The 21,301-nt window shown below is 56.8% G+C and overlaps 1 protein-coding gene across 7 annotated transcripts in view; it reads left to right on the plus strand.

The window, feature by feature from the left end:
- The window catches only part of LOC105494614 (collagen type XVI alpha 1 chain), a 53,583-nt gene that overhangs the window by 26,503 nt on the left and 5,779 nt on the right, over positions 1-21,301 (plus strand). For 5 of the 7 annotated variants that reach the window (XR_011623714.1, XM_011763180.3, XM_071097033.1 and 2 more), the window contains 24 exons: positions 2,247-2,300; positions 2,519-2,551; positions 4,715-4,831; positions 4,917-4,958; positions 5,052-5,138; positions 5,867-5,911; positions 6,877-6,921; positions 8,666-8,719; positions 9,293-9,346; positions 9,883-9,936; positions 11,444-11,488; positions 11,590-11,643; positions 11,907-11,942; positions 12,290-12,352; positions 14,808-14,879; positions 15,076-15,129; positions 15,759-15,803; positions 16,004-16,048; positions 16,345-16,398; positions 16,826-16,879; positions 18,505-18,555; positions 18,890-18,979; positions 20,424-20,459; positions 21,070-21,114. Coding sequence is in view for 6 of the 7 variants with exons in the window: in XM_011763180.3 (XP_011761482.2) it covers positions 2,247-2,300; positions 2,519-2,551; positions 4,715-4,831; positions 4,917-4,958; positions 5,052-5,138; positions 5,867-5,911; positions 6,877-6,921; positions 8,666-8,719; positions 9,293-9,346; positions 9,883-9,936; positions 11,444-11,488; positions 11,590-11,643; positions 11,907-11,942; positions 12,290-12,352; positions 14,808-14,879; positions 15,076-15,129; positions 15,759-15,803; positions 16,004-16,048; positions 16,345-16,398; positions 16,826-16,879; positions 18,505-18,555; positions 18,890-18,979; positions 20,424-20,459; positions 21,070-21,114 (1,329 nt within the window). In the remaining variant the exon portion in view is untranslated. The remainder of the gene's footprint in view (positions 1-2,246; positions 2,301-2,518; positions 2,552-4,714; positions 4,832-4,916; positions 4,959-5,051; positions 5,139-5,866; positions 5,912-6,876; positions 6,922-8,665; positions 8,720-9,292; positions 9,347-9,882; positions 9,937-11,443; positions 11,489-11,589; positions 11,644-11,906; positions 11,943-12,289; positions 12,353-14,807; positions 14,880-15,075; positions 15,130-15,758; positions 15,804-16,003; positions 16,049-16,344; positions 16,399-16,825; positions 16,880-18,504; positions 18,556-18,889; positions 18,980-20,423; positions 20,460-21,069; positions 21,115-21,301) is intronic. The other 2 variants (XM_011763181.3, XM_011763183.3) reach the window with 1 other exon arrangement.

Here is a 21,301-nt window from a genome sequence, read left to right on the forward strand (position 1 = left end):
TAGGTCATTGAGCCTATAGGTTTCAATTCTGGCTGCACTTCGCTTCCACAGTAGGACAGCAGGTAGAACATTTAGTTCTGGGAGGTTGGGTAAACAATTACAAAACATCAGGCCTGAACTAACACACTGGCCATGGAGAGGGGAGCAGGGGATGAATAATGATTTAGGGCATAATAATCAACATGTTTGGGCCATCATGGTGGCTCATGCCTGTAATCCCAGCACTTTGGGAGGCCGAGGTCAGCGGATCATTTGAGGTCAGGAGTTCGAGACCAGCCTGGCCAGCATGGCAAAACCCCATCTCTACTAAAAATACAAAAAGAATTAACCAGGTTTTGTGGCACATGCCTGTAATCCCAGCTACTCGGGAGGCTGAGGCAGGAGAATTACTTGAACCCAGGAAGCGGAGGTTTCGACGAGCTGAGATTGCACCACTGCACTCCAGCCTGGGAGACAGAGTGATACATCTCAAAATAAATAAATAAATAAATAAAAAAAAAAAAAAAAAAAAAATAGTTCACATGTTCAAGGCATTTTCCCTGTGCCAGGCACTGCTCTAAGCCCTGATGGTGCACGGAGATGCCAGCAGGGCTGGATAGTGGCTGGCTCCAGGTCTGACCCAGGCTTGGTAGAGTCTGCCTGGAAATTGCTCGGGGGCTGGTGATATGTTCCATTGCTGGGAGCTGGGACTTGAAGGGAGGCCATATCTCAGAGTGCGCCAAGGAAATCCTGTGCAGGGAGGAGCAGGCTGAGCAGCAGTGCATTCACTCAACACGTACTTAATGCACACCTCCTCCATGTCGGGCACTGGGGATTCAAAATGGAACATACTCCCTGCCTCCATGGAGTGTTTAATATGCAAATGTGCCTCAGGAATCTGTAAGGGGAACAGTGTCCGGATGACATGCATCTAACATAACCATCCTTGCAGCCATTGTCTCCTTGAAGCCTCACCATAAACTATCCCTGTTTTACAAACTGAGGCATAGAATTTCTTCCCCCAAATAAATTGCCAAAAGTTACACAGGTAGTCAGAATTTTGTATCTAGATGAATCTGACTGGCAAGCACCCACCCTTGCTGTGTCCGTGAATGTTCTGAGGATGTCTGTTGAGGACTGATGCTGGAATCGTGGTTAAGAGAGGGATTAGAAGCCAGTGATCCTCGCTCTGGACCTCAGCTCTGTGCCTTGCTCAACTTGTGACCTTTGGCAAGTACTTACTCTGGGTTCTCTTTTTTCTTTTTGAGATTGCCCAGACTAAAGTTTAGTGGTATGATCTTGGCTCACTGCAACCTCCATCTCCCAGGTTCAAGTGATTCTCCTGCCTCAGCCTCCCGTGTATCTGGGACCACAGGTACACACCACCAAGCCCTGCTAATTTTTGTATTTTTAGTAGAGACAGAGTTTCGCCATGTTGGCCAGGCTAGTCTTGAACTCCTGGCCTCAGGTGATCCGCCCGCCTCAGCCTCCCAAAGTGCTAGGATTGCAGGTGTGAGCCGCCGCACCGGGCCTCCTCTGGATTCTTTGTGCTATTTTTAAGATGGAGATAACAGCACCTAGTTCAACAAGATAACTGTGATGATTAAATGAGAAAGTAGGCTGGGTGTGGTGGCTCATGCCTATAATTCCAACATTTTGAGAGGCCAAGGTGGGAGGATCACTTAAGCCCAGAACTTTGAGACCAGCCTACCAGTGAGACCTGATCTCTACAATAAATACAAAAGAATTAGCTGGGCGTGGTGGTGAGCGCCTCTAGTCCCAGCTACTCAGGAGGCTGAGGTGGGAGAATCGCTTGAGCTGAGTTCGAGGCTAAGTGAGCTATAATTATGCCATTGCACTCCAGCCTGGGTGACAGAGTGAGACCCCGTCTCTAAAAAAAAAAAAGAAAAGAAAAAAGAAAGGAAAAAGAAAGAGAAAGAGAAAATATAGAAAAATGACTTAGCACAGAAATAAACAGTAGTTCCATGGAAGACCCTCTACTCAATTTCTGACCTTCCTCTGGTGTGTGGGGAAAACACTCGCTGTTGGACTGGTTTGGGGGGGTCACTCTTCTGGGCCTCCTTGGCTTTCCCTATAAAGAGGGTCGAGAGGCTTTTGAGCCAAGAATAGATGTCAGCCTTGTGCCAACCAGGGCTCTCAGCCCTGCAGGACAAGGGGAAGAGGAGGCGGGGTGATGAGAAGGAAACAGGCTGACCAGCAGGCTAGAGAGATGGAGCCCACTCACTCGTGTCTCTTCTTGGCTACAGGGAGTGCCTGGAAACAACGGTTTGCCAGGACAGCCTGGGCTCACTGCGGAACTGGTGGGTACCAGCCAGGACTCCCTGTCCATGCCCCTTCCCTGCCCCTCCCAGGGCTGCTCAAGCTATGAAGCTGGCCCGGTAGCTGCAGTGGGGGTCCCTCTTCTCTCCCCCTTCTGAGGCTGGAAGGTGCATGGCATGTGCCAAGGCTCTACCTGATCCCATAAGTCTCCATGTCCCTTCCCCTCACCTGCTTGAGCCCACACATCTGTCTCTTGCAGGGATCCTTACCAATTGAACAGCACCTCCTTAAGGTAAGAGGGTACCCAGGAGAGAAGTGTGAGCTGGCGGGGGTGTCTCCTAAGGGGATTCTCTCAGTAAGTGCTCAGCTGTGTGGCACCTCGCAGAGAGAGCAGCAGTTTGCAGGGAATACGCGTTCCAAGCATCTGTCTATGAGGGCCTAGCTGATGCCTGGCTTGTAACAGGCCCCCAGGCAACATTTGCTGAATGAGTGCTTAAAGGAATCCTGTGATGGTGCCCACATGGCAGATGCTGTCGGCAGAACCCAGCCCTGAAGCCTGCCCGCAGCAGCTGGCAATGAGACCGCGTGGCACCCGGGTCACACCGCGGCAGAGCCCAGCAGCTTCCAAAGCAAAGCAGAGGGGGGGAAAGTGCAGTGGTAGGGGGCTGTGAGATTGGGTGTGGCCTGGAAGAAAGCTTCAGCCGTTCTCTAGTCAATCCAGAAGGAATCCAGGGAGGAGATGGATTTGAGAAGCCCTTCTGGTAGTCCAAGAAAGGGGACTTCGGACCTGGTCAGAGGGTCGGCCTGTGCCAGGGCCTGTACACAGCCTTAATACCCTACCAGAGGGCTGGGGCCTGGTCCGGCTTCCCAAACTGAGCAGAAGTTCCGACTGGAATTAAGGGTTGCATAGCCCATCTTTGCTTAGTCACCTCTAGAAACGAGAGCACAGTAATTCCCCAGGTTGCCTTCAGGTTTTTGAAGGAGGCCCTTATGTTCCTGGACTTTCTCTCCTCTGACTCAGCATCCTCAGGAGTCCTTCCCATGTGTTGGCCTCCAGAGCCCCCCTCATCCTGGCCACCCTCTTCTGACACTGGCTAGTCAGTGCCCTGGACATCCTGTGACCCTGATGGGCCTTGGTCAGGGCAGAGCGTGGGGACTCTCTATCCCTCCCCTGCTCTGAATGGCAGATTTCTCCAGAAGCAGCCAGAGGAGGTCCGGGTAATCTCTAGGGAATAGTTACATGTTGGATTACAGTGGGGTTGTGGCAACAAAACCCCAAGCTCTTCTCCCCTCTGCTTCTGTCAATGACTGGGCAGTGATCGTGTGACTCCAAATCCAGGATTTGACATTTCTCCTGTAACATTTCATCTGCTGGCATCTTCATCAGGTGCTCTTCAGAGGATCCCAAATAGAAACTCTGCATAGTGTGGAGAAGGGGTCAGATGGCACCCCGGGGCATGCTGACCCAGCCCCAGCACCACCTGCACCCACAGTCCAGGAAGCCTGGGGAGAGAGTGCTGACTGTGGCCTAGGACAGGCCCACGCCAATCCAGACTCCCACTTTCCTCAGACAAGTCACGCCGCCTGTCTTGAGTGCTGGCTTTCCCATCTCCACACTGCTTATAGATTCCCTGCCTCACTGCACCGTCACGATGGGATGTGATCATGTGCAGGGCTTATTATCTACAGTGCCCAGCGTCATGGGTGCTGAGTAAATGCCAGCCATGATCACTGGGCTTGGTGGTGAGCAGTGAAAGTGAGCAGGGGCTCCTGCCTGGGCGTCTGTGGACGCCACACTGGCCACAGACAGGCTCCAGGCTCCTGAGTCCTCAGAAACTACAGGCTGGTTTTCACTAGTGGGTTTGATTTTTCTGGGAAAAGGACCCACAGCTTCCATCAAACTCTCAAAGGGGTCTGTGACCTAAAGAAGGTTAAACCCCTTCCTGTGGGGAAGACAATTCTGGTGGCACAATCTGAGCCAGGAGCCTGTGAGCAATCCGAGATCTGTCCCAGGGGCTCCTGGGAAGGGCCTGGCTCCTCCTGCAGCTGTTCCTTTGCTCCCTTGGGCAGAGAAGCTGGCATTCGGAGCCAGCCTTTCCAGCCTCGCTCCTCGTGGCTTGTCCTCGCAGTGGGTGCAGGTTGCAGGAACAGCCGGGACAGATGGTCCCTCTGCGGGCCCCTCGCCTCCGCCCACACGCCTGTCTGGAAAGTGGCTTTGGCTTAGCTCTACCAGAGCTTCTTCCTGGAGGAAACTCAAAGCCAATTGATGGGAGTGGGTCCCCCGAGGATGGAGCAAAGCTGCCGTAGGGATGTGGCTGGGGAGAGAGGGAGTGTGGGAAGAGGGAAGACTGCGGGGCAGGGAGCCCCGGCTCTGGGTTCTCAGGTGGGCTCCCCAGTTGGCCCATCCTGGCCTTCTCTGACCCAGACCCCACTCCTCTCCCCACTCCCTGATCAGAGTATCTGCGGGGACTGTGTCCAGGGGCAGAGGGCCCACCCAGCATACCTCGTGGAGAAGGGAGAGAAGGGAGACCAGGGCATCCCTGGTGTGCTAGGCCTCGACAACTGCGCCCAGGTAGGGACCGGGCTTGAGGCCGCCCCGTGTGGGAGGGCTCCCTGGCTGCCTCATCAGACAGAGTGCCTCTCATTGTCCCTTGCAGTGCTTTTTGTCGCTGGAGCGCCCAAGAGCCGAGGAGGCCCGGGTGAGTGCCTCGCCTTATCTCCCCTGACCATGCCCCATGCCCCACAGAAAGAGGCCCTGATTGCCCACTGTCACCATCTCCATCCTTTTCCAGGGCGACAACAATGAGGGAGATCCCGGATGCATTGGGAGCCCAGGCCTGCCTGGTCCTCCGGGATTGCCAGGCCAGAGAGGAGAAGAGGTAAGACTAGGGATGAGGCTTCATCCTTAAAGGGGCTGGGGCCCTGTCTGCCTTTGAGACCTTCTGGGGGCCTCTGAGGCCTCACGTGACTGATGCCCTTTACCACTCTGGACTCATCTGCTCTCCTGGCACATGGCTCCTCTGGGATACACAGGACCCAGGGTAGGACACATTCTTCCTTCCCAGTGCCCAGCTGTGTCCTCTGCCTGCAACACTCTTTGGGGCTCATTCCTGCACTCCTTCAGCTCTGTCCAAGTGTCTCCTTCTCAGACTTCCCCTGACCACCCTCTTTAAAATTGAACACCACACCAACCCCAGAGCCTCCAGTCCCCTTGGCCTGCATCATACTAATCACCCTCCAGCATCCTGCCTATTTACTTCATTCAGGAACATTCCACAGGTGTCAACTCAACACCACTATGTGCCAGCTCCTATTCTATTTGTTAGTGTCCATGTCTCCCCTAGAATGTAACTGCTTTGAGGCAAGGGTTTTTATTTATTTTGTTTATGCTGTGATCCTAGCCCCTGGACTAATGCCTGGTACATAATAGTTGCTCAATAAATGTTTGTAGGATGATTGAATGAGCCAAATGAAAGATTGTTCTGCTTGGACAACAGCTGCCCTCTGTTGACCTTGGCCCTGGCAAGCTGGGAGGAAAGCTGCTGGAACCCCGGGGGCTCTATGGGGCCTGGGCCTCTTCATCCATTTCCCTTGGCTTCCTTTGCAGGGTCCGCCTGGCATGAGGGGCTCCCCGGGTCCTCCAGGCCCTATTGTAAGTATCTGTGGTGGCCTGGCCTGCTTGAGAGGCTCTCAAAGGGGTCGTTACGCTCAGACACCATCCTGCGACCTTGTCCCCAAAAGGCTGGGCAAGGCAGGAAGAGGGAACTTCCACTGCCCTCCCCGTCCCTCCACAGAACATCTGCAGGAACTGTGCTCTCCTACCACCAAATGCCCTGGAACCACCCTGCTCTGCCCACTGCCTATGGTCCTGCTTAGGGGAGGTCCTCAGAGGCACATCTTTGCTTCCCTGTCCCCACCCCCTGCTGCGCTTTCCACAGTGGCCCCAGGCTGCCCTCAGCAGGGGGCCTAGGCTTCAGGCTCCCAGCCTCCCAGCCAGGGAAGCACGCGGCATGCCGGCCAGACCTCTCCATGCCCCTGTGATGCCAGTCCCCACAAGGGCTCGGGGCTTAGATGGAGCTGTCCTCCATTGCTCTGTAGGGCCATCTCTAGGGTAAATCTACAAAAACCAGACCAGGGCATCTATTCTGGAGTCCTCTGTGATGTCGACATGGCAGGAAAATAGAAGTGACTAGGAAAGATTGAAAGAACTGAAAATGCTTTCTTTGGAGAAGAAAATGGCTGGTGGGAGCTGTCTTAGAGCCAGGGAGCCCCCACTCGGGGGACAGTTGGAGGTCGGGTGGCAGGCATGGTGGGCAAGGCTGAAAGAAACGGGCTTCTGCGGCAACCGGGTCTTCAGTTAGACTCCGGAAGACTCAGGAAGCACTCTGACTCTGGAGCGGTTCCGCATCTCTGTCAACGGAGGAGCCCATCTTCCCGGAGCCAAGGGAGGAACAGTTGTCTTTTGAGCCAAGACTTTCAAGGAGTCTCTTTTCCAGTTGCCTTGAAAATACTCCCATGACCTCCTCTCCCCATGACCCCCAAGCCCCAGACTGTGCCCTCCAGGCTGTCCAGGGTTACTGTGCCTACGAGATGTGACCTGCCTGTTTCTCCCACCAGGGCCCCCCAGGTTTTCCTGGTGCTGTTGGCTCCCCCGGATTGCCTGTAAGAACCTAGCGCTGCTCGACCTCCCCTCCCCCCATCAGCCAGGTCTCTGTGGCTTTTGCTTGTCTCCCTCCTGTCGTGCCTTCACCTCCGTCCTCCGTGTTTGTTGTCCCCCTTCAGGCACGGTAGCTAACGACACGGGTTCTCTGAGGTCACAGCAGCTTGGACATCCTCCCAGTCTCTGACTCCTTTTCATTTTCTCCTCTCCCTCCTCTCCTGTGTTCTTTCTCTCTTCTTCTCTCTCTTACCACGTTCTGTCTTCCTTCTCCATTTCTCCCACCATCCTGCAGCACTCCCGCAAGTCCTCCTGAGCTTGTGAACCTCCCTCTTAAGCTGGTGCCTCTAGGGGGCTCCTCCATTCCTGCCTTCTCACTCTGCCTCCTGCTTCTCACCACCTTCGGTGTTGCCTGAAGATTTGCTGAAAGTAGTTCTTGGGACCCTGCCAGGCACCTGGCTCAGAGCCCAGCAGAGATGCCAAAGCTTTAGGGCTTCACATTGCAGGCTGGCACAGGTTTGCTGCCCTGCTGCTTGGCAGGGCTGTCCAGAGGCACCCAGGGATTTAAAGGCAGCCCTTCCTGCACCTTTTCCATCGTCCTAGAGGAAACTCTCAGCTGCCTCCTCTTCCCTTCCTCTTCCTTGGCTCCAGTCCCAGTCTGCTCCAAGGCGGGGCATGTGATACCAGCCAGTTGGGTTTCTGGGTGTCGTGCGGCCCTGCCCCTCTGTGCCCGGCACCTTGGCCGGCTCCTTCTGCCAGGTGTCGTTAATTGCTCTGCCTTCGTCATCGTCACAGGTGTGTTTACATCACCCCCAGCCTCACTGTTGCTCCCTCCTGGGTCACGGAAACTAACCTCCTGTTTGTCAGGTTGCGTGTTCCTGGGTCCTGGCTCCTCTCCTCCCAGGCCTGGTGATGGAGGCTCAGGGAGCAGGGCCCCTCCTCGTCACAGTTCCATCTGTCCCCACCTCCTCATCTGTGGCCGGGCCTTGTCTGTTTCTGCTTGCTTGGGTGAAGGGGCCATCTGTCCGTCTAGCCATCTGTCTTGTGTCGTGGAAAGGTTTGGGCGCCGTCTCTTGAGGGGATGAGGGAGAAGGGGGCACAAAAGATGCCCGTAATGGCGCGGCACCCGCAAAGGCCGGGGTAAGGAATTAGGGGTGGGGGCTGTAGCTCTCGTGGAAAGTGACATGCCCTCTCACCCTACAAAATGACGGACTGCTCTGGAGGCAGCCTTCCTGTGTCTCTCCCCTGCCTCCCTCCAAGAAAGTGATCTTTGGCTTGGGGTGGGGGACTTGGACAGGTAAGTGTTGGGTGTCTGATGATGTGATACACTTTGGTGGCAGCATCCATCTGGGGTACCTCTCCTGATGGTTGCCCCTCAGAATGAGCACACATCTGATCTGTCAGCTTCCTAAAGGTGTACCCCAGTCAGTTACCATGGCAGGGCATACCAGTGACGGGCACCTGAGAGGTACCCTCCCAGAGTCACCCCCACTGGAGGGCATATCTCTACAGTTACCTGTCTTGCAGAGTATCCTCCTGAAAGGCACCCATATGTGGGGGTTCACACCTCTACCACTCATCCTGCTGGAGCACACCCTTACGGGTCACCTTGCTAGGGACACTAGAGAGCCACTTTGGCCTCCACATTTGCCTGGAGTGGGAACAGAAGGCAGTGGGGCAGGGGGAAGGAGTCAGGGGCTGGGTGGGGACAGCCCGCTCCTGCAGTTTCTCATGATTTTTCTCTCCAAGGGCCTTCAAGGAGAGCGAGGCCTCACAGGCCTGACTGGAGACAAGGGGGAGCCGGTAAGAGGAAGCTGGCAGGGGCTGGAAAAGGAGGAAGAGCTGGGGAGGCAGAGCTTGGGCTCCGAGGGGTGGCTGCCGAGTGGAAGCTGGGAGGTGGACTCCTTATGACTCTCTGCCCTTCTGCCAGGATTCCCTCAGTGTGAGGTTTCCACACTCCCCCAGGAGCAAAGGAGGCCGATCTCCATGTGCCCTGACTCCCTGCCAGAAGCATGCATAGCCCCTGTCCTTCAGCAGCGTCCCTGAGGGCTCCCCTCCCGCCCTCTGCCTTCGTCACTCAGCATCCCTGCTCACCCCCTCTTCCCTGGTCCTCACGCCTGCTCTGGGATCCCTGTTCCGGCTCAGCTGTCAGGGTCTGGGCCAGGCTGGGGTTCGCACCCCCAGCCCAGGTCTGTGGTGGAGGTCACGACCAAGGGGACCTGGGGCTTGGGGAGATGGCCCAGTGTGCAGTGCTGGGGCAGGCTGGCACCTGCTAGATGGCAGCCCCAGAGGTTTTAGCTTTGGCTACCCTCTTACCCAGCGAGGGGAGAACAGAAATGTTGGGGGGGTATCCATCATGTCTGCCTTTCTTCGTAGGGTCCTCCAGGGCAACCAGGTTACCCAGGTGCCATGGGCCCCCCAGGACTGCCTGTGAGTAAGGGGACTCTTGCTGGGGAGTGGGTGCTGGATACCAGAGGCTTGGGCTGGTGGTCAGGACAGAGCCAGGCTGGGCAACCCTCGGCGGGCTCCCCATTCACGGGCATTTCAGCCTCTTCCTTTGCCTAAAGTCCATGCAGCCTCCTGTCCCCATTGTAGGCCCCCTTGCAGCGTGGCTTGGTCCCACCACTCTGCTCAGGCCTGACTCTCAGAACACTCTGCCAGGCCCAGACACGGCAAGAACTGAGATCTGCCTCCTGGGGATGGGGGGTTTGGGAGATTGGAGAGACAGCTTAGAGGTGCCACCCCCACAGAAGCTGCTGGGTGGGTGTGTCCTCCTTTTCCAATGGGGGCTTGGGGGGCACGGTGGCTGGTGGGAGGCACGGCAGCTTTGGAGCCCCCAGCAGTCCTCCCAGTGCCATCCCCCCAGAGCCGGTCTGGGTGCCAGCTACAGTCTCCACTCCTCGCATTAGCGCTGTGACGGGCTAATTCTGCGGGGCTAATTCCACTGTCTCTTTGCCACTTGTCAGGGCATCAAGGGGGAACGTGGCTACACCGGGTCAGCGGGAGAGAAAGGAGAGCCGGTGAGTCCCAGCAGCGCGGGGGCGGGTGCAGGGCTGCACGTGGAGCCGCACAGCCTCCGGCTAGAGACTTGGCAGCAGCCTGTGAAGGGGAGGACTGTGACCCCTGCTGCCCCCCGCCCCCGCCCCCGCCCCCGAGCCTGCAGCACAGGCTGGGCCCTGCGGAGGTGGAGGCTGTGAGGAGAATCCCCGCAGGGCTGCCAAGGGGAGGGGGCCAGGAGGCAGCTGCAGAAGCATTCCTCTGCCTCACGCAAAGGAGGACCTGGGACTGTAGACCCCCAGTGGTCCCCAGGCCCCCCAGAACCACCCTCCAGAGCCAAGGCCTGCCAGGCCCCATGTTGAGCACGGGAGTTGGGCTGTGACCAGATGAGGACACTGGGGCCCCCAGAGTGACAAAGCTGAGACTCACCCAGGGTCCCGAAGCTAGTGAGTGAGTCAGTGGTGGAACCTGGACTTGAACCCACATCTATCTGGTGACAAACCTCACAAACCTCAGATCTAGGATCAGTCAAACTGGGACTGCAGCCTTACAGAGTCACCAATTTCAGTGAGGCCCCAGTAGAATTCAGCAAACCCCATCAGGCATTTACTCAGTAACAGATATTTCTCAGGGGCCTGCGGGGTGCCGGGCTCCCCTCTGAGGATGTCTCCGTGAACAGAGCAGGCAGTTGCCCTCTTGCCCTGCCATGGGGGAGGCAGCTGCCAGATGAATAAACAAGTGCCTAGGAACGATGAGGGCTGGGACTCCTGGAGGAAGTGGGACGGCGGAAGGGGCTGGAGAGGTGTTTGGGCACCATCGAAGCGGAGGGGCAGGAAGGCCTCTCTGAGCAGGTGGCATTTGAGCTTAGAGCTGACTAGCAGGAGGGAGGGATCCCTGTGGCTGTCTGTACTGGGGAATTCCAGAGGGAGAGGCTGGGCGGGGCACTGCAGGAACAGCTTCCAGCCATCAAATGATTTGGCAAGAGTTCAGGAGACCTAGAACGGGGAGAAGGGGGCATTCTAGGTAGGAGGGAAAGCTGTGCCAAGGGTGCAAAGACCTGGGGGTGGGAGGGTATAGAGTGTGTCAGAGAACAGCAGTCTGACTGAGCAAGGCGGAAGATGAGAAGGAGAGAGGGAGGAGAAGTGGGAAAGGGTGGCTGGTGCCAGATCACAGGCTGCCTCAAAGACCAACGTTGTTGGGAAGTGTGCACCCCACTCAGAGGCAGAGGGAGCCGCACAAGGTGTTTGAGCAAGAGAGTGACATAATCAGAGCTGTGTCGGAGGAGAAGAGGGCAGCCATTTGCTGCCTGACTTGGAGTGAACCAGGAGGTGGCAGGACAAGTTAGGAGGCTGGTTCAGCAGCTCAGGCAAGAGCAGGGAAGCCTGAGCAGACCAGGCAGAGGGGGCCTGCCAGCTCAGGGGCCTCCCAGCATGTGCCGCCTCTGTTCTAGGCAGTCCCCTGTCACATCCCCCTACCTCATCCTTCACCTCCCCAGGAGGAGTGACTGATTCTGTTCCTTTGTGTCTTTAGGGCCCCCCAGGATCTGAAGGCCTCCCGGGCCCCCCAGGCCCAGCGGTGAGTGAAGGAGGGCATGGGGAGACGTAGTCCTGATCTTGTCCTGGGATCTGAGGGCAGGAAGATTAGGTTTCGGCTGCATTGTTCTCTGTGGGTGACAGGGTCCCAGAGGAGAGCGAGGACCCCAAGGGAACTCGGGTGAGAAGGGCGACCAGGTGAGTGACGATTGGGACCCGGCTGCAGGGAGGCAGAGAAGGGGCTGGGTCCCTGATGATCACCAGCTCTAGTCTCCCCACCCTACCTGTCCTTGGGCTGTTACCTACCTCATGCCCAGAGCCTTACCTGCCAGCCATGGTGGGCCGAGGGGAGAGCAACGCCCGTGGGTTTGAGGGTGCCCCACCTGTCACTCTTTCCTCCTGGGCAGCCAGGCAGGAGAGAGGGGGTGGCACAGTACACTGTCCCTTGCTTCTCACCCTAGGGATTTCAAGGCCAGCCAGGCTTTCCGGGCCCACCGGTGAGTGAAGAAGACACAAAGCCGGCTCTGTCTGATGTGGTCTCATCGGGAGGGGCAGGCCTGACCAGGCCAGGCTAGGGGAGGATGGTCCTGGGGAGAAGAGGGGAGAGGCAGGGGAGAACGGCCTGGGTGGCCAGGCCTGATTCCAGGAACCAGGACCTGAGAGCCCAGCCTCTTGGGTGGGCCCCAGCCCGGCAGGCCCGGCAGATGTCATGCTCCCGGGTGGTGCTTCTAGGAAGTCGAAATGAATTGCATTAACAACAGTGCATCACACACAGGAAGAAGAAAGAAGGGGAGCTCCCCCTCCAGCCCCACTTTCATTCCTGCCTGCCCCTTTGTTGATACAGGGTCCCCCTGGATTCCCAGGCAAAGTTGGAGCACCTGGCCCACCTGGCCCTCAAGCAGAGAAGGTGAGCAGGACCCCGGGCTGGCCAAAGTCACAGATCTGAGCCATGCAGCTCCCATGCCCTTGTCCCACCCCTAGCATCAGGCTTTCAGGAAATTCCAAGACTGACCCAGTTGCATCAAGGCTGGAAAAAGAGGCCTCCAGGATGGGCCCAGTGACTACTGGAGGCTGACACGGCCTGCAGCAGACCAGTGGGCTCCTCGGGATGTCTGCTTGGCCCAGGATGCCTGCGGCCTCTGTTCAGCCCAGGTCCTTGTCTGCTGGGATGGGGGGGAAGGCAGGGAGGTAGGTGGGGAGGAGGCGGCGGTCTGATGGAGGACTAGAATGCGACAGGCAGCCCAGGCCACCTTCGTCTCCTGGGCGGGAGGACGAGCAAGGAGCTGAGAGAAGGGGAAGCACGTCCTGAAGGAGGACACCAACGTGGAAGGGGAATGGGCTCCTGGGTAGCCATGCTCCAGTTGTCCCCAAGGGCCCAGAGAGGGCAGGGGTGGCCTGTGTCCTGCCTGGTGGCAAGGGTTGGGGGAGCAGCAGTTGGGGGAGCTCCTATGCTGGCTGCTCTTGACTTTGGCTTGATAAATGCTGGAGACATGGCTCTGCCTTGGTTTGGGGCTGACATCCCTGTCTCGGCCCAACCTCTGGGCTCCCTAGATGTGCTGAGTGGGTGGTATAAGAAGCCCCAAGATTGACTTCTGAGCTGGGGGTCGGGGGCATCTGGGTCTAGAGGGACAGGTAGGAGCCTACAGCCTTGTGGAGAGCCTCTTTCCCCTGAGAGCACACACATGAACGTCTCACTGTGCAGGTGAGGAAACTGATGCCCATAAGGCTTGGGGCAGCCCAGAGGCACACAGTGGTGTTAGCAGCAGAGCTGAGACTTCCTTCCCAGCTCCAGGAGGACCTGGGACCCTCACTACCTCCCCAGAGCCCAAGCTGATCAGCCATGGTTGGGACAGTGGTGGTTGCTAGCTCTCTTCACTTGCCTTCCCTGCAGAGGACCTGAGTGGCAGCCCCTGCTCTCCTTAGGCTGGTCATTGCAGAGAATCCCAAACCTCTGGCCAGTGGTTCTTCATCCCAACTCCCAGTGGGGGCCAACATTGGTTGGGGCTGTGCTGACCCCTCCTGGTGGCTGGTGGCATTGCAATGCCCCCCCCCCCCCAAGTTCTTTTTCCCCTTTGCTGAGTCTCTCTAGTGGGATCCCTTCCCTTGACCACCCTACAGCCACTGATCCAGGGCAGCCACCCTCTCCACACTGGGAGAATGCAGCAGCCTCCCCTGCTATGCTGCTTGCCTCCCCCTGCCTTTTCTAGTAAACTCCAATCCATGCATCAGTTCTCATCACTCTTCTGCTTTGAACCTTCAGTGGCTCCCCAGTGCCTGTAGCAGGGGTTTTTAGACTTTATTTTGTAGTCCCAGAGCCTTTTTATCACATAAAAGCAAATGTAAAAACCTCAATCTACAAAACAAACACAAGTGGAGTTCCCTGGCTGAGACAACGGTGGGGGTCCTGGAGTCCCCCTCTTCAGTCCCCACTTCATGCCCCCAGCTTCGAGACTCCCACAGGAGCCCCAGCGCTCTGAGAAGTACAGCTTAAAAACCACTGACTGTTCAATAAAGTTTAGCACAGCGTTCAGGGCCCCCACTCATTAAGGTGACTCTTCCAGCCTCTTCTGCCTGCTGGCCCGTCCCACAGGCTCCCCCAGACACCCTGGCCAGGCCAGGCATGTGACCACTTGCAAATCTTTATCCTTCTCTTAGGTTCCCTTTGGCATGTGCTTTTCTCTTCCACCTGCCCAATCCCAGAGTCTAGCATCTGGTGACACTTCTGTGACACTTTCCCTGATCCCCAGCCAGAGGGAACTGCTCCCCATTCTGGGCTCCCTCAGCTCCTTTCCACACAGAACACATGGACTGCTGTATTGCCCCTGGTTGTGTTGGGCCCGTGACCCTCACTGGATTGTGAGCTCCTTGAGGACAGGGGCACCCACTTTTTCATCTTGGGGAATCAGAGCCCACATGGCACTGGGTGCGCTGTTGAGGCCTTTGTGCAGCCCCGGCCCATGTCTATTGGGGTGGGGGGAAAGGCAGGGAGGTAGGTGGGGAGGAGGCAGAGGGTCTGATGGAGGAGTAGAATGCAACAGGCAGAATTCGCAGTGGATTGAAGCTGTGCTTTCAGTTCAGCACATGCTACTGAGCCCCTGCCATGCCAGCCCCTGGGTCAGCACTGGAGAAGATGCCCTGTCCCTTCCTCATGGGGCAGCAAGGAAAGGGGATGCTTTGCAGATGAAGACAGATCCTCCTGGGGAGGCAATGAGTGGCACATATGCAGTTAGACAGGGACAGACTGGGCCCAGAAGCCAGCTGTCCTGATTCCAGCAGTCACCAGGACCCTTGACCCAGGGCCTGGTCTCCACAGGGAGGGCAAAGCCCTGATGACTTTATTGGTGGGGGGGGATGGTTTCCAGGGCAGTGAAGGGATTCGAGGCCCATCAGGCATGCCTGGTTCCCCTGGGCCACCGGGACCTCCTGGGATTCAGGTGAGTGTGTGCCCTTTTAGCGTGGCAGGTGTGTGGGGTGTGTGCACATGTGTGTGGTGCACGTGTGTGGTGCACGTGTGTGTGTGCTGGGATGGGAGTCAGGGGAGGGGTGGAGAGAACTGAGGGGCTGGGCCAGGTCTCCCACCTCCTAGGGCTCCCGCACCAGCATGCAGAAATGCCTCTTTCCTGTTTCCAGGGCCCCGCCGGTCTGGATGGTCTGGATGGGAAGGACGGCAAGCCTGGCTTGAGGGTGAGATGATGGGCTGGGAGGGCAAGCATCCCTTCCCCTCCTTTTTGCCAAGGGAGCCAAAGTCAAGGTAACCTTGATGGAAAGAACCAACGTATCCCTGTCTTTGTCAGGAGGCACCCATGCCCTCCCTTGGTCTGTCTTTCTCTGCACTCCAGCTCCCCGATGGCATCACAGCCCCTTGGCTTCCCAGTTCTCCTAGTGGCCTTAAGCAGGTTAGGCGAGCTAGGTCTCACCAAAGGCAGATGGTGAAGGCACTATGTATGCAGAAACTCAGACAGCCGAGGAAACCAGGCTGGGCTTAAGGAAGAATCAGGGTGTGGACATGGAAGGACTTGAGCAAGCCCTGGCTCCTTGGGTTTTGCTGGGGAATCTGAAAGGGCTGGGGCCATGGGACAGGGTAGAATATCAAAGTCAGCCCCCTTATATATTCCAAAGAAGGAAAGCTAAGGCCCGGAGAGGGGCTGGAAGTCACTGAGGATCCACAGCCAGTCAGAGGCTGAGCCAGGTTTGGATTCTTCCCTCCATCCTGGGATAGCTGAGGAGGGCTTGAGAGAGGGGAGGACAGTGGTATGAGTTGGATACAAGCTGAGCAAAATTCTTGTCTCAATCCTCCTCGTCTCTTTTCCTAGGGGGACCCTGGTCCTGCTGGCCCCCCTGGACTCATGGGACCACCGGTAAGTTGAGCTGGAGGAAGGAGTTGGAAGCTGCGAAGTTGCAGCTTCTGTCTGGGTGGCTGCAACAGCTCAAATCCAGATCTTCCATGGACCGTGTTATGACTTTGGATTGGTTTGAATGGTTTGAACTGAGGAAGGAGGAGTGGGAAGAGGCCCCAGCTGACATGAGGGACAGGAGAACTCCCTGCCTTTTCTTTCAGGGCTTCAAGGGGAAAACAGGACATCCTGGCCTCCCAGGACCTAAGGTAAGGGCTGGTGACCTCTGCCAAGCAGGTTGTGTCTGCTTTCCTGAAGGCCTGCCCCCAGGCGGACATGGCAGCCTATCCTGGGCAGAGAGGCCATCCCAGCATCAGAGCCTCTGGGGCCACCGGTGCCTGGCAGCAGACTGGGTCAGGGTTTCTCTGTCTACCAGCTGGAGGGCATCAGAGGGCCTCTGGCCAAAGCTGGGGCAGGTGGCAGGGCCCCTCTGATGTGAGGTTGACTTGGGGTAGGGACGTCAAGTGAAGGTCTGGTGAGCTCCAGCTGTTCCTCTCTCTTCTAGGGTGACTGTGGCAAACCAGGTCCCCCTGGCAGCACTGGCCGGCCTGGCGCAGAGGTGAGGACCAGGGATCCACACGGCTGCCTTCAGTTTGCCTTTGGACTCTGAGGAGTCTGGGATGTAGCTGCTTCTTCCTGCTCACTGGCAAATTGGCTGCTTTCCGTCCTCAGCCTTCTGGGAGGGGTGTCACCCAACACTGCACGTCTTGAACTTTCTCTCTCCTCTTAAGGATTGTAACTGGTTCTGCTCCCTGGAGGTTGCTGGGTCGCCAACCTAAAAAGGCAGGGCCTGGCCTGCTCAGGCTGAGGGTCCGCCTTCTCTACCTAACTCTCTGGGAGACTTGGGTCTGGAGGCTGGGAATTGGCCCGGCTCCTTTGGCCATTGGCATTACCACCTATTCTGCCTAGCCCCCTCCCACCCGACAGCCACATGGTGCAAGCCAGTCAGTTTCAGTGTCATTTTTTCCTTTTTCTGGCTCCTGCAGGGTGAACCTGGTGCCATGGGACCCCAGGGAAGACCTGGTCCCCCCGGCCACATTGTGAGTTGAACCACTTTTGTCTCTGTCTCCATAAGAATTAGCATTTTGGCGGGGTGGGTGGTGGCGCGTAGGCTGTCATGACCTGAGAGAACTTGCCATAGGGGCTGCCCCAGCCATGGGAGCTAGACGGGGCACTGGGGCCACTCTTTCTGTGGTTTCCAGGCTTTTTGTTATTTTCTTATTTTCTGGGCACATTCAAGTTCACTTATCAGATGAAGGTCATTCAGTCAACAAATAATCGTGGAGCCCCTGCGCCATGCCAGGCTCGGGGGATTTGCTGATGAGCTGGATTGGGGCTGGGGAGACAGAGTGACAGAAAGAGAGGAACCAGGGGTGACTTCTGCATTTGGCTTGGGCAACTGGGTAAATAGGTGGTGTGTTTCCCAAGATGAGGTGACTTGGAGAGGACATTTATCAAGCAATAATGAATTTCCTGTCTACTTGACTCATCACTAACATAGACGACTGCCAGGCAGTGCCTTTGATCAGTGTGACGGCACTGAGCTGATGGGACTCCAGAGAAAAGCGAAGATACTGGCATTTTGTTGCAGCCCTGTTGTGGCTGGCTGCATCATAATTTCCAGGAGGCTCTTGGAAATGTTAAAAATAGTTCACGACCAAAAAAAAAAAAAAAGAACTCTCAGGCCCCCATCACTATTTTTATGCATCTCAAGGGGTCCAGAGGCCCTGGATTGGGAACGCCATATTGAGCCTGGTTCCCCCTCACATTGCAGATGACAGGGGGAGGCGCGCTCAGAAGCGTGGCCCCGTTGGAGACTCAGTGGGGCTGGGGCCAAGGGGGTGCAGGGTTCTGCCTCTCACTTCTGTCCGTCTGGCCCCGTCGTCTTGCAGTGTGGCAGTCTCCATGCTGGACACTTCCACCCCAGGAGACTGGAGATGAATAGAACACAGGCTATGGCCTCTGGAACGTGCCACCTGGGCGTGTGAAGGGAAGCGCTCTGAGAGAGACCCAAGTGCCCGGGGGGTTCAGAGAAGTTGTCACTCTGACCAGGGAGGTGACCTTTTACACCGCAGAGGCATGGATGTAGGCATCAGAGCTAGAGGAGGGCATTTTAGATGCCGCCCTAGTGCAGCAGCCGGGTCTGTCTGGGTATTGGAGTCCTGTGCACCCCAGTGTTGGCCAGCGAGCGTTGGCTCCTTGTCACTGTGGATGGCGGGGTCAGTGCCAAGCCCTGCCCCTCCCCCCCCTGCTACACAGACCCCCAGCTCCTGGTCTTCCCTTCTCCATAGACCAGCAGGAAGTGGGCTGCCTTTAGGGAAGCAGGGGTCTCAGTAGCCACCTAGGCCATGGAGTAACTCCCCCAGGCCTTTCTCCTCTGCACTTGGCCTCTGGCCATGGCTTTCAGATCATCTCCCTCAGCACAGCCCCAGATGCTCCACCCAGCCTGCATTGGAGGGAGGGTCCTGTGTGCCCAGGACCCCCAGGCCTCAGCTCTGGGCGCAAATCTTGTCAGAAGCTCAAGTGCAAGACCAGAGCGAAGGAAGGTTTCCAGAGGAAATGGAGGCGCTGCAGTTCAGAGCTGGCTCCTGCTGTCAGGCCCTCTGCCTCCCAGGGTTCTTACTGTTAGAACCTGTTTCTATCCCACTGACTCATCTCTCTTTAGGGGCCACCAGGGCCTCCAGGCCAGCCAGGACCCGCTGGGATCTCTGCAGTGGTGAGTAGCACACTCCGCTCCTTCCTCCCTCCCAGGAGTTTTGCCCTGCTTGGCTGTGGCACCATTCAGAGCAAGTGTGGGGATGCAGAACACTTTGTCTCATCCCCTACTTCCCTGGCGTCAGCCCCTCCGGCCTCCAAAGATCTCGCCTTCCAGGATGTGGTAGAGGGCTTTGGAGAGGGCTGGAGGTCATCTCAGAGTCCCGTTGCAAGTTCAGGCAGTGCCACCTCTCCCTGTAGTCCCTGGCACAGGATGGGGTGTCTGTCTCTGTCTACATGGGGGTCCATTTTGCCTGCTTCCCTCCCCTCTCACTGTCCCCCTTCCTATTCTCTAGGGTCTAAAAGGAGACCGAGGAGCCACCGGAGAAAGGGGCCTTGCAGGCCTCCCAGGCCAGCCCGGCCCCCCTGGACACCCTGGCCCCCCGGTAAGATCCCACATCCCACAGCATAGCCCAGGGGGAAAGAGTCAGTTGGCTTAAGGCCCGTTGAGCACAGCACAATATATCTGGGGTCTCCAAGGAAAGAGAGGCTGTCAGCATGGCAGGATGGCAGCGTGGTGCTCAGGCCTGAGGATCATGCTGAGTTTGGAAGAACAGGCCCTGCAAGGCAGTGCTGTGCCAGGCTGCACACGAGGTCACTGCCTGTGACGGTGCCACAGCATCAACCTTCTGCAGACCCCTCGGCTATGTGTCCCTGTTCTGCCCCTGCCCCTTCCCCGGGGCAGCTTGTCGGTAACCACAGAAAATCTTGCTAAATGTCAGGAAGCAGAAATGCAGTGCTGTTACTGTAACTTCCCGAGGTCCTCGGAAACCAGGACTTGGTCTCAGCTCACGTTTAACACTAAGAGCGCTGATATATCGGTCATCGATGTGTGCCGAATGGTGGACTAAGTGCTTGCTGTGCATTTTGTCTTAATCTGTGCTGCAGCCCCATTTAGTGGATCTGATTGTCCCCGTTTTACAGATGAGGAAACGGGGGCTCTGCAAGGTTTCCTTAGAGGCAGGTTGCTCGGAGTCACATAGCTAGTGAGTGGAAGAGCTCTGACTTGACCCCAGCCTGCCTGACTCCAGAACTTGGTCCTTAGCCACTCTGAAAATCTACCTCTCTTAAAAGTTCCAGACAGGTGAACCCCATCAGGTGCAACTGATTGCCAGGGTCAGGGATGAAAAGTCTCCTGGGAGAGCAGAGGCAGGGACCCAGGTCTCCTGGGACCCATCAGGATGCGTTCCGTCAACACAGACTTTTTCTGGGGGGCAGCAGCAGTGACTGTGCGGCTGGTGGCCTGGGCTGGGGTGTCTGACTCTAGTTAGCCCATCTGCCAGGAGGGCCCAGTCTCACCACACCTATTCGCCCTGATTCGTGCCAAGGACCCTGCCTCCCTTTTTGCAGGCTCAGGAGCCTCCATGGCCCCTGGATGAATCTCCCACTTACCTAGCAATCAGAGTCCTCTTCCCCAGCAGCCATCAGAAGGGGGCTGGCCAAAGGAGGCAGCCTTGCTGGTCTCGGGGAGGGGGCTGGCTGAGGCTGCTCATGTGTTCATTCAGCAAACGTTTAACATAGACTCAGAGCCAGGGAGTGTGTAAGGTGCCAGGATCCAAGCACACAGCAAGGCAGGCACGGTCTGTTCTTCCCTTGTAAAGCTCTTGTAGATGGGGGCTGGGAGCTGGGAGCTGTTGAGGCTCTGGGATCAGGCTGGAGTAGGGGGTGGGGGTCTGAGTTTCCATGGCCCAGAGTGTCAGAGGGTGAGGGCTGGAGGATCGTGGCCTCTGGGTGGAACAGGGGGCTGGGCATGCCCTGTGTACACGGCGAGGCATCTGACACCAAACTGGGATGGAGCTCATCACGTCTCCATTGCTGTCTACTCCCCAGGGTGAACCTGGTACGGATGGTGCAGCTGGCAAAGAGGTACGGTTGTACTGGTCTTCTCTGTTTCCTTGGGGATGCTTCTCCCTCCTCACCTTGCCCTGACTCCTCTTCATTTATTCAGTAAACATTCCGTCTATGTACGGACTATCTCTGGACAGATATACAGGAAATTGTTAACCCTTGTTGTCCTGGGGAGAGGAATTAGAGACTTGAGGCCAAGGATGGGAGTGAGATTTGTTTTACCATTTTTTAAAACTCTGTACCTGGTCAAAAAGAAAACAACAACAACAACAACAATAATGATAATAATAAATTCCAAACAAACATCTCCTGGGCACCAGGTCTTTCCAGGCCCCCCAGTATGCCACAGACTGGCCCTCTCATTCTGACTTCTTCTGGACTCTCTTCATCTGTGATGGGGGCCCAACCAACACGCTTCAACAAGGCCATGCTCCAGAAGACATTACTCTCCCTTCCAGCTGTCAGCCCTTCTGCGGGCAGGGAGGCTGCAGTCCTTGCTCACACAGAGCCTGGTTGGACACACTTGGGGGCCTCGGGCTGTGGAAAGGGCCTCTTCACCGCTCCTCCCTCCCCAGGGAGCCTCAGAGATGCTGCCCGGACTTCAGCTCTGACTTTTGCTTTCCTCTAGGGACCCCCTGGAAAGCAGGGACTCTATGGACCTCCTGGTCCCAAGGTGAGTGGGCACTGGCTGGGTTTGAGAGGAGAAGCTCATGAGTGGATGTAGCCCAGCTCCAAGTTATGACTTTAGCCACAGAGAGGAGACACAGGAAGGCCACTGGGCAAGGTAAAAAATTGCAGAACTTGGAGCAGCATAATGTCTGAAAATTTCTCCTATGGGGTCATTACCCGGCCCCCCGGGT

This window comes from Macaca nemestrina, chromosome 1, assembly GCF_043159975.1.
Source record: "Macaca nemestrina isolate mMacNem1 chromosome 1, mMacNem.hap1, whole genome shotgun sequence".
NCBI classification, from domain to species: domain Eukaryota; kingdom Metazoa; phylum Chordata; class Mammalia; order Primates; family Cercopithecidae; genus Macaca; species Macaca nemestrina.